This window comes from Molothrus ater, chromosome 11 (genome assembly GCF_012460135.2).
Source record: "Molothrus ater isolate BHLD 08-10-18 breed brown headed cowbird chromosome 11, BPBGC_Mater_1.1, whole genome shotgun sequence".
Classification (NCBI taxonomy): Eukaryota; Metazoa; Chordata; class Aves; order Passeriformes; family Icteridae; genus Molothrus; species Molothrus ater.
Genome location: NC_050488.2, coordinates 3,266,963 through 3,281,316, shown reverse-complemented (window position 1 = coordinate 3,281,316; position 14,354 = coordinate 3,266,963). Strand labels below are relative to the sequence as shown.

Genomic DNA, 14,354 nt, shown 5'->3' with positions numbered 1-14,354 from the left:
AAATGATTGTTGCTGGTAACACGAGAATGAGGACTGAAACTCTGGGAGGTTTTTACATGTGGTACAAACCCAGCCAGAACAAGGTACTGACAGCAGCACCATCACTGGAACTGATTTTATTGACAATCAGTGTCTGACTAGAAACGTTTGTTTAAGGTGAAATTTCTTGGTCAATGCCCAGCATTTCTTCAATTTTTTGTGGAAGCGCAAAGGGAAACTCATTCTATTTGTTAACCAAATAATTTTTCATCCCTGAGGAGGTTAAACATTGCTGGATCAGTGCAAGGACTATTTTAAATCAAGTTAAGTGGATGTGAAGTGCATTATCAGTACAAGCATAATCCCCTTTTTAATTCTGGAGCTTTTTTCATCCTTTGAATCATTCCTTTGGCTTCTAGAAGGATTTGGATCAGGCCCAGTGCATTTCTCTTGCCCCCAAGGTCTGTGAGACCATCCCTGGGCCTGTTGTCCCTGCTCACAGGTTTTAGTGGACACCTCCTGGAACTCCTGGGTTCCTTTGCAGGTTCTTGTGCAATTCCTTCATTTGTCAGTAAGGTGCAAACCCAAAGGAAAGGTGTGGGGGAAGCTGAAGTGGAAATGGAAGCAGAAAGGCAGCAGGTCTGTCCTTTGCCACTGTTTACACTCAGTGTGAATAATCTCGAGCTGCCCCCGGTTCTGTCTCATTCAAGAAGGATTTTGCCTCACAAATGCACATTATTGTGTTAGGCTTTGACTCCAGCCAGCCAAAGGACATTCTGTTTGGCTTGAAAGCTTTGCTAAAAATTGCACTTGGGAACATGCTGTACCCTCTGGTTGCTATGAAAATAGCTCCAGCACAAAGTGCAGGGCTCTCCCAAAAAAATCCTGCCTACAACAGTCTAGGTGCACACATGCACATCCAAATCTGCAGAACTGTGCACAGGTCTGACTGAAAGATTTTGGCTGAAGTGTTTCAGTCCTTAACAAAACAGCAAGCAAACAGAGCTTAAATCTATCATTTCCAAAAGGCAGCACAGCTTCCTGTGACCTTCAAAATGAACACAAAGAAAGTCTTCACTGGACTGAGCTGTCCTTTGATTTAGGCGGTCAGTTTGTCTTTCTCTGACACACAGAATGTAATTTCAGTCCATCATTAAGATTCAGGTTAATGAACATTACACAGGCTGTTCTTTTGGTGACATTTCATATCTAGAATGAGAAAAATTCTCTGTAGATAATAACATTTGTTCTGTTCTTCCTCATGCCACCTCTCAAGTAATCTGTTCTGCAGTTTGGGTCCAGCACACTCACCTACTCTTTTTGGTTTGTGCCTGAAGGAAGTACAAAGATAATAAAATCTTTGCTTGGACTAATCTTTTTTTAATACTTGGCTTGTGCTTTGCAACATAATGGGCTTAATTTTATTCAGTCTTGATCCTGCACTTTCTCTGGTGCACATGTAAATATGAGGATGTGGTCATCTCCCTGCAGAACTCCAAGTGAAAGCACTGCAATTCTGCATTAATGAATTAATTAATGACTGTGTGAGTGTGGTGGGAGTGCAGCCAGCCCTCCAAGGGGCACCCAGAGAGTGCATTGCCCACGCAGGAGATGATTTGTTTGGTCCAGGGCACCTTGGGAGGCCCATGGAGAGGCTTAAGAAAAACATTAGGCAGAACCTGGGACCATTAGTGGCCATTTTAATAATCTGCTGCTTTTTTCCTCCAGTAGATTAATGAAGTGAAGGTCCTTGCCAATTCCACTTCAGGGAACTGCTGTTTAGTTTAATTCTGTTAATTTTAAGCAAATATAATTTTATTTTTCATCTACCCAGTGCCTGCTTCAAGAAGATGCTTCTGTTAGAGAATATCTGCCATATCTGTGATTTCTCTTTTGTTCTGGTTTGCTGTTTCAGTGGATAGTGATCTGTACAAAATGTCTCTGTACTGCTCCAGTGCCAGATAAAGCATAAAGCTTATGCAGGACAAACAGTGGGCTGTCAAAGAACTTGTTATGCACAGGACCAATGCAATGGTTGTTTCTCTTGTCTCCCCTGGCTCCCAGCACGAAGTCATGTTAAGGTGACAGCAACCATATTCTAAGCAGCATAAGAATTTCAGATCCAGCGTCACCTGCTGACAAGCTTAGCACAGCTGCTGCCACAACCACCCCTCCAAGGGATCTCACTTACATGGGGCCCTGTTTCAGTTTACAGCAGCTCAATCTATTAGCCACAAGATCTGAATTTTCAGCTAATAACAAACTTCTGTGTTGTGAGTCTGTAATTATGTAAGAGGCTCTGAGATCTGGGTCATCCAGGAAAGCAGAGCTTGGAGAAGTCCCTGGTGGGAAGCTGACTCAGGAGCCCTCAGTCTGGGGTGCAGGGGTGCTTTTAGCTCTGTGTCTGTGTGTGTGCACAGACCCCAGAGGAGTTCACACCTCTGCTTACTCCCAGAGAGCTCTGTGTGGCTCAGTGCAGCTGAGCTGGGCTCATTCACCTTATTTTTAATTAATCTAACTCAGTTCCCTCTTGCTGTCTTCCCTGTGGTGGCCATTGCACCCTTTTAGTGTGGTCAGAGTGTGGTGGTCTGGACCAGTTTGTGTAGAATTGTCCTTTCTCTTCTGCAGCCGCTGCCTCAGCTTAAACCCATCGTTTGTTTTTCCAGTGGATTTATGAGCTACAAACTTTTATATTCTGACTTCATTCTCTGAATAACAGTTTTGCAGAGCCCCTGATTGATGCAATGAGGGTGGTTCTTTGGAGCTCTGCCTACGATTCTTGTGAGTTTTGTGCTTGCAGTGAGTCACTGCTCCACATCTCTGGGTGTCCTGTAGGGCCCTGTTTGGGCTCACCCCTCTCCCTGTCCCCAAAAACCACACAGCACCCAGAGGATATCAGCTCATTACCTTTGGAGCTGTCCACAGTGATCTGGCTATGAACAAAATGAAGATTTTAAAATGCAGCTCAGTCAAACGGAAACAGTTTTTTACTGGAGCCATGAAACAAGAGGGTTTCTCTCCGTGCCAGGTTCGGTCTGTGGCTCCAACTGTTGAGGCAATTGTAACTCTCCAAAAGGCTTGCACTGAAAAAAGGGAAGACAAAGGCTGTGTTTTAACATTTTACATTCAAATTATTATTCTTGCACTTTGAGAGAGACTTAGTGTTTTAGCAGACATTAGGAGCTGAAAACAGTGACTCCATAGGACATTATGTTTGGAAAATTAAATGTTAATTAAAAGGCACTGTAGCAATGAACTGCTGCATGAATCACTGATTGTTTTTACAGATCTTGTTCAAAAAAATGAGGATGATCTATACTTACATGTAAAAGGGAGTAATTTATGTGGTTATAATGTTTTACTGCAGAACTGTACTTGGCAAATTCTAAAATAATAGCACAGGCAAACTTGAAAAAGCTGTAATATAAAATCAAAGTCTGTACTGTTTAGCTTTGTTTTGGCAAGGCATGGGGATGGAATTGAGGATGCCACTTCCATACAATTAGCAGACAGTGTGATCTAGCAGCATAGGGACTTTTTTGCATTAATGTATAGAAAGGTAACTCCCAGAAATGCTCATTTTTCTGGATACCTGCATGTGTTCTGTGGCAAATGGGAGTAAAAAGGTAAGGGTGAAAATACCTTTCTGTTCCCTTGCAGCTTGTCATCTAAATCAAAAGTAACAAGCTCTAAAATTTGTGAGGCTCTGCATGTCACAAAAGATTTGTAGTTTATTTCCAGCCTTTGGCAATTTGTACTTTTAAGTGTTTCCAAGATGAAGTGTAACATCACTTGATTTAAGGGACATTTTCCTTTCACCTCTAGGCCAAGGCTAACCTATTCCAAGGTCAAGTGAAAGGAATTTGATGAATAAGTGGTGATTTCGGGTAGTTCACATCCCCAAAGTGTTCAGAGAGGGAATTAAGAATTATTGGCTGGTCAGTTAGTGGCTAAAACACAAAGAAAAGAAGATTGATTTGCATGCCACTTGCATGAGTGACTAAAATCTGCAGTGGAAGCCTAAGCTCCTTAGCTGATATGTATTTCCCTCAGTTTCCACCAACTAATCAGAAATCAGATAGAGTTACAGTGGAAATTTCATTCCACTGCCTGCCCAGACTAATGTGTATTTAATGTTTTGGCTTCAGCCTGGAATGAGCTCTCACACTCCACTGAGCAGTGTAGCACTGCCAATAATAGATAATTATTAGGGGCACCACAGCCACCCAAGGTGATTGGCAGTGTGAAATGGTGAGAACGTGTTGTTGCCAAAACTGATGACTGCCAATTACAGTTGTGTGATTTAGAGACTGAAATACCCTGCTTTTCCTGTTCTGCTGGGAATATGGCAGCCTCTGATAGACACCTGAATCTCTGACTCCATCTATTAAATCTGACGGGGAAATTTGGTATTATTGACAGAGAATTCAGCGTGTGAAGTGGAAATTGAGTTTTTGTAACAGATCAAAGCAGAGGAGCTTGCTGAAACTTATTAATGAGACAGGCAAAAACACGATAAGGAAAATTCTTCAGCAGAAAAGATGTTTTCCTTTTTACCTGTGTCCCATTGAGGGTCTGTGAGCCCCAGCCACAAACTGCTTTTTACTGCAAGTGCTCTCTTTGTTGGAGCCATTAGTGTTAATAAAAATGAATGGAGCCTCAATTTGGGATGAAGTTTGTCCTGATCTCCTTTAGTTTTTTAGCCACCTCTAAAGACAAAGACATTTCCTGTTTCTGCAGCTGCATTTCAAATGAGTGAGCTGAGCTCTCCAGATAAGTGCACTTAATGCAACCCATAACTAAGAGGTCAAGAATCTATTAATGCTAATTGTCCTCTTTGCTGTGATGAGCCCAAGCTGTAAGACTGAGAAACAGGAGGTTGCTTTTCTCCATCCCTTTGAATAACCCAGAAGTTGTGTTTTTTTTACATAAATGAAATGCATCAAAATCTGTGTAAATGTGTTAAAAATCTGTTTTTAAGAGCAAATAATATTTTATCTCAAGGGAGAGTTGGAATCTAAGCCAGATGCTCAAGAGACCAAAGCACTGACCCTTGTTTTCTGTCAGTCCTTGGGATACTGAATGCATGTTCTTTTATGGTATTTCATTAAAAATGAACATTTAACCCTTTGAAGAAACGGGCAGAGTTCTCAGGGAGTTTTGTTGGCTTTGCTTCGGTTTGTATCCTGTCCTCTACGTTGTTTTGGCTTCGTTGCTGCAGCACCATGGTAATGAAATACATAAAAATAGTGCTCCCTCTTCCCAGCTTTCATGCAGCAGAGTAACTCAATTTCATGATGAAATTTGTCATGTTGATGCCTTATTACTTTGGTGATTCTTTTTTCCCCTCATAAAAACAGTTTGTTTGGAACAGGAAGCAGACCTGGCTAATGCTGCCTGTTTGATACAGTCTAAAGGCCCAGGAGTTTGGTTTTTTTGGTTTTCCTCTGCTGGCTCTTTGAAACATTCCTCTCTCTTCACAGCTGCCCCAGTGAGTTACACACCAAAACTTTGTTAAGGGTTGTCCAGCATCCTCCTGAGATCTGTGTAACTTTGCTTTATTTAGTTAATTTGGGGGTTTTTAAACATGACCTAAAGTCCTCTGTATTATGACCACAGACTTTATGGGATTGTGTGAGGAAAGAGCTCCTTCTAGTGACTGGAGAGCTGCTTCAAAAACCACAGCCTGCATCAAATACCAGTATTTGGGGTTTTTCATTCCATTTCCATAGTGCCAAATGTGCTTTCCTTTTAGTAATAAAAGAATAGGTCTTGCTTTTGCACATTTGATATAGTTTAATAAGTTTAAGATTATTTTTTTATCAAAATATCAGGCTTTTTTTTTTATTATGTCACTACTGTAATGATCTTATTTAAGTGTAATGTATCACGATGTCACCATAATTGTTCCATAAATTTTTAATAATTTCAAGCTGTCTCTAAAAAAAAAAAAAGACAGGCAGGTTTTAGTATAAAGGAAATGTTACTTTTTAATCTGTTTCAATAATATAATGATTCTTCCACGAGAGAAACTTGGATTCTCTAGTTATATCTAATTTCAGCTGAAAATTCAGGCACGATGCATGAAGGAAAGGAGAGCATAGCAATAGGTGTTAGAAGGAGTTACTGTCATGCTTGGTTTGAGTTTTGTGGTTGCAAATGGTGCTGATGAAATGCCTGCAGGCAGATAATTTCTCTCTGCTCGGGTCATTGTGCTCCTGGTCCTGCAGAAGGAAATACAGAAGGTATACAGAAGGAAGAAGGGTCCTCAGTGCTGGGATTTCTGAGCCCCATGAGAAAAATGAACCCGCAGCCAGGCTTTTCTTGGAAAATACAAACATTTTGATTTTTCCCCTCAGGACTCTCCCCTGAAGGCCGTGCAGATGCTGTGGGTGAACCTGATCATGGACACATTTGCCTCGCTGGCGCTGGCCACGGAGCCGCCGACCGAGGCGCTGCTGCTGCGCAAGCCCTACGGCCGCAACAAGCCGCTCATCTCCCGCACCATGATGAAAAACATCCTGGGCCACGCCGTCTACCAGCTCACCCTCATCTTCACCCTGCTCTTTGTTGGTGAGAAGCTCGCCCACGCTCGCTGCTCTGCTCACGAGCAGCTGGGTTGGATGGCTGCAGTGTCAAAATGCTTTAAATGTAATGAATTTATGCGCGCTTCTTGTCTTCCTTCGTGATCCTTAAACTTCTTTTTGGATATCAAGAAAAAGTGTTTCACAGAAAGAGTGATAAAGCACTGGAATGGCTTGCCCAGGGAGGTGGTGGAGTCACCATACCTAGATGTGTTTAAAAAAAACCTGGATGTGGCACTTGGTGCCATGGTTTAGTTGAGGTGTTAGAGCCTGAGGTGCCAGGGTTTAGTTGAGGGGTTAGGGCCTGTTCCATGTGTGCCATGGTTTAGTTGAGGTGTTAGGGCCTGTTCCATGTGTGCCATGGTTTAGTTGAGGTGTTAGGGCCTGTTCCATGTGTGCCATGGTTTAGCTGAGGTGTTAGGACCTGTTCCATGTGTGCCATGGTTTAGTTGAGGTGTTAGGGCCTGTTCCATGTGTGCCATGGTTTAGTTGAGGTGTTAGGGCCTGTTCCATGTGTGCCATGGTTTAGTTGAGGTGTTAGGGCCTGAGGTGCCATGGTTTAGTTGAGGTGTTGGGGCCTGTTCCATGTGTGCCATGGTTTAGTTGAGGTGTTAGGGCCTGAGGTGCCATGGTTTAGTTGAGGTGTTTAGGCTGGTTGGACTCGATGATCTTGAAGGTCTCTTCCAACCCAGTCACTCTGTGACTCTGTGAATCCTGGTTGATGGGATGGGAAGCACAGAAGGTATCATGTTGTAGATACTTTCCATATATTGTTAGCTTGGGAATGGCCTCATTGAGCTTTTTAGCCCTTGTAAAATACAGGTTTGGACTTTGGCAAAAGTTTGTATCCAAACACAGCATAGAAGGTTATGCTGTAATAGGAGTGTCCACCCTGCTGCTTCTATACTGAGATTTCATTGTGAGGCTTGTTGTGGTGAATAGGGACGTAAAAACAAATTTTAAAAAACCCACAAAACAAACCACAATAAAAATCAAGATCCATTTTACCAAGAGCAAAGTGTTGTCCACAGTCCAGAAATAATGTTGATCTTAAGTGGTATGGAAAGTAAGTAATCAGTGTTAAGTGATACAAATAATACTCTGCTTTGACATTTAATTTCTGGAATGGATATTAAAAGGGGGTGAAAAGTCTAATTTATTGGATTACTGGATTCTTCTTCAGGCCTTGCTGGCAATGAGTGCTTTTTATAGGTTGTATTTTGGAGAGGGCAGGGAAGGAGGAGAAATGTTTCTTGCTGCAGGGAATAGTAGGAGCTATTAATAGATTCTGTTGCTCCACAATAATAACTGAACCCTCTCAAAGGACAGATGATTTTTTCAGTTGGGTATTGTCTTCTTGTCACTTTGTAGTCACTGTTAAATCACATGTGTTGTCTTTCAGATTTGTTTTTTTTTTTCCTTATACATAGACTTCAGAGAAGCTACAAATGTGAATTTATGATTTTTTTTGGAGGTTTTTGAGCTCCATTGTAAAAGCCTTGTCCACTTTATGGCCATCTGGTATATTATTTGGGATGCTCAGAGGAGGCAATGATCTGTTCACAATGGAATTGAACCAAAAAAATAGCCAGGTTTCTGAAGTGAGGTGGTCTCTATCATTGTTAGATTTACAGGGAATTTTGAGAATGTCTGCACTAGGAAATTGGAATTTCAGGTTCTCTAAAACAGGTGAAGAGGAAGATGAAGAAATTCTTAGTAATTCATGTGATATGCATCTTGGAACAAGAACTTCTGTGAACTTTATGGGGAGTTAGAATGGCTTTTTGATGAATTTTATGGTTTAAAATATTTTATATTGAGTCAGATGAAAAGCAAACCAGGCTTTCCCCCCTATTCTAATTGCTCCTGGGTGTCTTTGGAAAACTCCTGCATACTTTGAAGGACACATCCCAGACAATTTTCTGATAAGCCTTGGAAATAATCTTTTCCTTTCTAAACTCCACAAGACTCAGCTTTGCAGTGACATGATGTGCAAAACTCAGTGCCTCCATAATTAAATTTCTAATTAATGAGAATTATTTCTATTTTGGTCAAATAATAATTCCTTTCTTTTGTAGGAGTTTTCTTCAGAGACCAGTACATCAAGTTTTTATCTTTTTTATTTTTAGAAATACATTGTGTTTGAACATACAAAACATAAATGTCTTTGAGACATCAGAAATCCAGAATTCACTGTCTGGTCCTGTCCGGCTGTGATATTAAAAAAAAAAAATTATTTTTTCCAAGCTCACCACATTTTTAGTTACTCATCATGGGTTGTATCTTGCTTTTTGATTGGTCAGATCTATGAGTAAAAGCCAAATTATCAAACTAAACAGCAGTGCCTGCTGCTGATCAACCCCAAATCTCTTTAAAACCAGGAATGCCTGTGTCTTTTGTGACTGATATCCTTCAATGCTTGGCAGAAGTTACTGGATTAGTAAATGGGTAAAACCTGATGAAGAGAGGTGGCTTCTAACCACTGTAGAAAATTCAAACACTCTGGCAACGACCTTAAGATTTTGTTACACCTGAAAGAACTGAGTGCTTAGAGTAATTCCTACTTGGGAAGGTAAGAGTAGGACTGACAACATTGTGCAGGTGTTGTTAGATAGGAGTTAGGTATTGCTAGATAAGAGTCAGCATTTGAACAGCTTCTTGCTCAGTTGAGACGTGTTTTGCTCATTGGTGCAAGAAAAGTTTTATCTAGAAAAAGCAGAGCAAAGAAGGCAACAGGCTGAAGAATATAAATTGGATTGATTCATTCTAGAGGAAACTTTTCTTTTTGTCTTACACCTAGGTGAGAAAATGTTTAAGATTGACAGTGGGAGGAATGCCCCTCTTCACTCCCCTCCTTCTGAGCACTACACCATCATCTTCAACACCTTTGTCATGATGCAGCTCTTCAACGAGATCAACGCCCGCAAGATCCACGGCGAGAGGAACGTCTTCGACGGCATCTTCAGAAACCCCATCTTTTGCACTATTGTCCTGGGCACCTTTGCTATTCAGGTAAAGCTCTGGGCAAGAATCACTTGCTCTTCATCCCAAATCATCCCAAATCCACTCAAAAAAATCAAACACAAAGGTTTTTTTGGGATTTTCTTCTCTGTGTTTTCGATTTTTTCTTTAATTTTAAATCTAAGTGCTGCAGGAGGTCCATTTAAGAGTAAACTACCTGGTTTCATGTATTTTCTCAATCCATACAAGTGTTAATAATGGAAAATGTTATGTAGCCATGCTAATAAAACAGAAATTTTGATCCTTTTAACTGGGTTATTTCTTAAATTAATCTTAGCGTGGACAATAATAACACCCATCATTGATATTGTAACTGTTTTTTAAAGAAGAAATTGTTTAATACCATACCAGCAAAGCATTTTACAATTATTTTTTACTCCTTGAAAAGACAAATATACCTCCAAACAGCTGATGCTGAACTGTTCTTCTTTTCAATGTCACTGCCCAATGCTCCTCGGTATTCCCAGCAATGACGCCCCTGGATTGTGATTCCTCATGTTCCTCTCCTGACTTTGCTGTCCCATCACAAGTGAATATTATCACAGTAGTACACATTTTCCCCAAATTTTTCTTCTGTAAGAATTCCCTCTTCTACTCCTGCATCCATTCTTTTGCTGGCATCCATCCTGTACTTGATACTATTTGATATTATCATTTAGAAATCTATTTTTATCTCGTTGTTATTGCTCAGCTCTGCAGTGGCAGCTCAGCATTGGCGCCTTTCTCCTGGGAGGAGGAAGGAGGAGGAAAGAGCAGTTTGAGCTTGGGCTACAGTGATTTAAAAAAGGAAACTCCTCAATAAACTGAATATTGGAGGAAGGGCAGCAGTGACAGGAGCAGAACTTCACAGTGATGGTCTTTAACATCTAATTCAAAATCATGAGTTTAAAACTTGGACAATTTAAATCTCTGGATTGATTTCAGGTCCCCAGTTTTGCAGCAGCAATATTAACAAGAAATATCAATAATATCTGATTTTCAGTTAGCAAAACCTTCTCAGTCTGCTCAGACTCTGTGTGTTGCTATCCTGCTGAAAGTGTGGGGTCATCCCAGCCTTTTCCTCCAACAGATCTAGAGTTTTCTGCACCCTCTGTCTCTCCATGATGCACATCTGTCAATACACACTAAAATGTTACTCAGAGGGAAAAGCCTCTCTTGCAATGGACATTCCAAAATAAATTGGATCAGGGTCAATAAATCCAATAAATCAGGAGCTGAGAGAGCACATGGGGACTGTCCTGTTCTCTTTTTTCCTGACGATTCATATCTGACCACTGTTAAATATGAGGCTGAGGAACTTCAGTCTGAACTGCTGCTGATCAACCCCAAATCTCTTTTAATTGGGCATGCAGAAGTTTGTGGGGTTTGATGGGGGTTTTTTGGGACCAAAATTAAGCAGGTTTTTTTTGTTTGTTTGGGTTTTTTTTGGTTTTGGTTTTTTAGTTTATTTATTTTTTATTCTTTTTTTTTGGTCTGGCTGTGTTTGTTTTTGTTTTGTTGCCTTTTCTCCCTGAAAAATTGACCCCTTTTCCCTCGTGCTTCTCTTTGTAGATAGTAATTGTCCAGTTTGGAGGAAAACCATTCAGCTGTTCTCCCCTGCAGCTGGACCAGTGGATGTGGTGTGTATTTATTGGATTAGGAGAGCTGGTGTGGGGTCAGGTAAGCATTCAGGAAGCTGCACATTCAAAGGTGTGATATTGTTGATATTCCTGTGATTTCCTCTCTCAGTGCCCAGTGCAGCCCTCACTGAAACCCAAGGTGCTCTCTGAGAGCTTCAAGGAGAGATTTATTAGAAAGGATAATTTATCCCTCTGTTCCTTTGGGGTTTTTTGTTAATTTTCAAATCTTTCCTTTCTAGCAGGGTGTGCTATCACCAGGGCCATCTTCAATTAGGCTTTTTTGTGAAGGATGTTGAGTCACAGCTTCAGTCTTTTAGTCACAAAAAAAATGCAGCAAAGGGAAATGCACTGTGACCTTTCCTGGAATAGAATTCCTCCTGTAGGATGTGGCGAAGTTTTGGAGCTGAAATGAAGTTCTGGTTCTAGGTCAAGCAACTCATTCCCTTGCTGAAATTGTCATTCTGGCTACTGTCATAGGAAAAATTCCAATGCCTTCAAAACATTTCTGCTGTGATTCTCCATCCACCTAATTCTGTGTGTGAAGGATGGAAGAGGGAGTGCAAAAAAACAAAGATTTTTTTTGCCTTTAATAGTTGTAGAAAATGGCAGTTAAATTAACATGTCCTTTTCAATTTCTGCCATATCCTCTGTCATCAATGGCTAATATAGAATTATGTATTGATGAAGAAACAAATGTCAATGAGATGATATTAAATAAATTGGGATTAACTCTCTGGAAGTGATACACACACACAATCAGTATTGTTAACATTCTACATTGTTCTTTTATATGCAAACACAGGTTGCAAAGTTAATAATAATAGTAATAATAATAATAATAATAATAATAATAATAATAATAATAATAATAATAATAATAATAATAATAATAATAATAATTTTTCACCTCTGAATGCACTAATAGAGTATTTAAGTTGTTGCCACCTGGTGCAGTAAAGAAAAATGTGAAGTTACATTTTTTTCTCTCAGATGTAGAGAGATTTGTAGATCCACAGTTTGCCTCTATGAAGAGTCAAGAAATTGCTCACTGCAGTTGAATTCTGCTGTGGTTCTACTGCAATTGTAGTGAAAAAATGCTTGCTTTCAATTCTGATTATTTGTTCTCTTATGGGAAAAAAAAAAACCAAAAAACTTTTTTTGACATACTGGCCTCAGTTTTCCTTAGAAATAAGCTCAGAATCAGAGCAGCTTTTAATGCAGATCTGGCTGAAAACCATCACTAGCAGCTGATTCTGCTGTAATTCTTACTTGAGGTCAGGATTTGACTTAAGGCCTTGTAGGAGGAAGACCTAAAATCAGTTTGATAATCTCAGAAAGGAAGGATTTATTGGGTTTTTTTTTCCTACTGCTTGGAAAATATACCAACTTTTGGAGAAAGGGAAAGTCAAACAGGGAGAGGGACAAGAATCCAAACTGCTTCATTCAGCTGTGAAAATTTCCCACAGCCTTTGATCAAATTTTTTGGCTTCTAAATTTTGTTATCCATGGTTATTACATAACCACCAAGAAGTAATACTAATATCAGCATCTTTTTTTCACTTTACTTGCCCCAGGTTTCCCAGGTTTATTGTGAGACCTTAGACATTAAATTAAAACTGGTATTGGAACACCTGCACAGTTTTATTGCTGAGAAGAAAGCGAATACAGAGGGAAAAATATCTGTCGTGTGGTCAATATTTAGTGACAAGAAAAGAAAATGGGATGCTAAAACCAATCAATTTTGTCCATATTTACATGATTTACAGTCTGTGGCAAGGCTTTTCTTCATGGAGCTCTTCAGTGAGAGAGAATTCTTTTCCTTTAGCAGTGATGCTTCGCTTCTGTCTCTGCCTTTTCTCTGCTGCTCTGACTCATTCAGCACAAAACCAATTTGTTATTCTTATTTTTTTTTCAATCCACGTGCTGAACCTGCTGCTCTGGTGAGCCATGAAAGGCAATCAAGATTTCAGAGTCTGGGTGTCAAAGCAGGCACTTCTGAAAGGAATTAAAGGAGAAGTTTCCAGCAAGTCATTTTGAGATGCTTGGAGGGACAATTTTCTAACAGCTCCCATCCCTTCTGAAAACCAAGACTTTCTAAAGTATTTCCTATCCTGTTCCCAGAATTATTGATCACTTATTAAAACTGTGATCATTTTCCTGGGAATATCATTTAGTTCTTTAATCTACCTCTATTGAGTCTGTGTCCTGAACTGGTTGGGTGTTGGCAGATACCCAGATAATAAATGAATAATAAAAAAAGCCATGTAAACACCTTAAGGAAAGAATTAAAGCAGAGTCTCATCAGCTTGGCTGAGGTGCTGCAAGAGAGGAACATTCTGTTACCCACAATTCTGACCCAGAAGAGTTATTTTTATGAATATTGGTTTAAAAATCCTTTATCACCATCACTTTCATCAGATCCCAGAGTTTGCAGTAGTTTCTCTCTGTAGAGTGCTGGCATTGTAGTTTGAAAGCTGGGAGGCTGAAGGACTTGCAGTAAGTATTTAATTGATGAGCATTCCCCCTTTTTTTTCCTCTCCTGTTCTGTCTTTGCTTGTGCCACACCATTAATTCTCCAGGTTTGCATCCTGTTTTTCAACCCCCCCTTTAAAAAGGTTTTATAGTAGTGTAGAAACTGGGTTTGGTTTGGTTATTTTGGTTTGGTTTTTTATTTTTTTCAATCTGTATTTAAAACATTGTAATAAAACTGGCCTTGTGGATTGTGAAGCTCAAGGAGACCCTCAGCAAACTCAGAGGTTTGCTTTCATCCTGAAAATATCCAGAACATTTCCGTGTGTCTTCACTGCATCCATTCCAATTTTCCAAAGCTCTCCTCACCGATTTTCTGGCAGCTGTCTTGGTTCTCTCTTCATTTTTCATACATTTGAGCTTCACAGTTGTGGTTGCTCGCTGCTGAAATGAAGACAAAAAAGAAAATTGCAGCAGTTTTTTGCTAAGTGGGTTTAAAAATTTGCTTTGCAGGAGATTTGCTTTAAGCATTCAGTGTGTTCCAGGTAATGTCTCGTTTAAATTGCCATGATTTGCTCCTGGTTTTATGCAAGGAATCAGAACAAAGAGAAAATGACTGCCCAACAGGGTAACACTGAAATGGATTTAAAATAATTGTCCAGCTACAGTATCTGGAATTTTT

General features: G+C 40.0%; 1 protein-coding gene across 1 annotated transcript in view; it reads left to right on the top strand.

The window, feature by feature from the left end:
* ATP2B2 (ATPase plasma membrane Ca2+ transporting 2) overlaps window positions 1–14,354 on the top strand; it is a 233,732-nt gene that overhangs the window by 197,649 nt on the left and 21,729 nt on the right. The window contains 3 exon segments of the mRNA XM_054516040.1: window positions 6,339–6,552; window positions 9,364–9,575; window positions 11,136–11,243. Of these exon segments, the coding sequence (XP_054372015.1) occupies window positions 6,339–6,552; window positions 9,364–9,575; window positions 11,136–11,243 (534 nt within the window).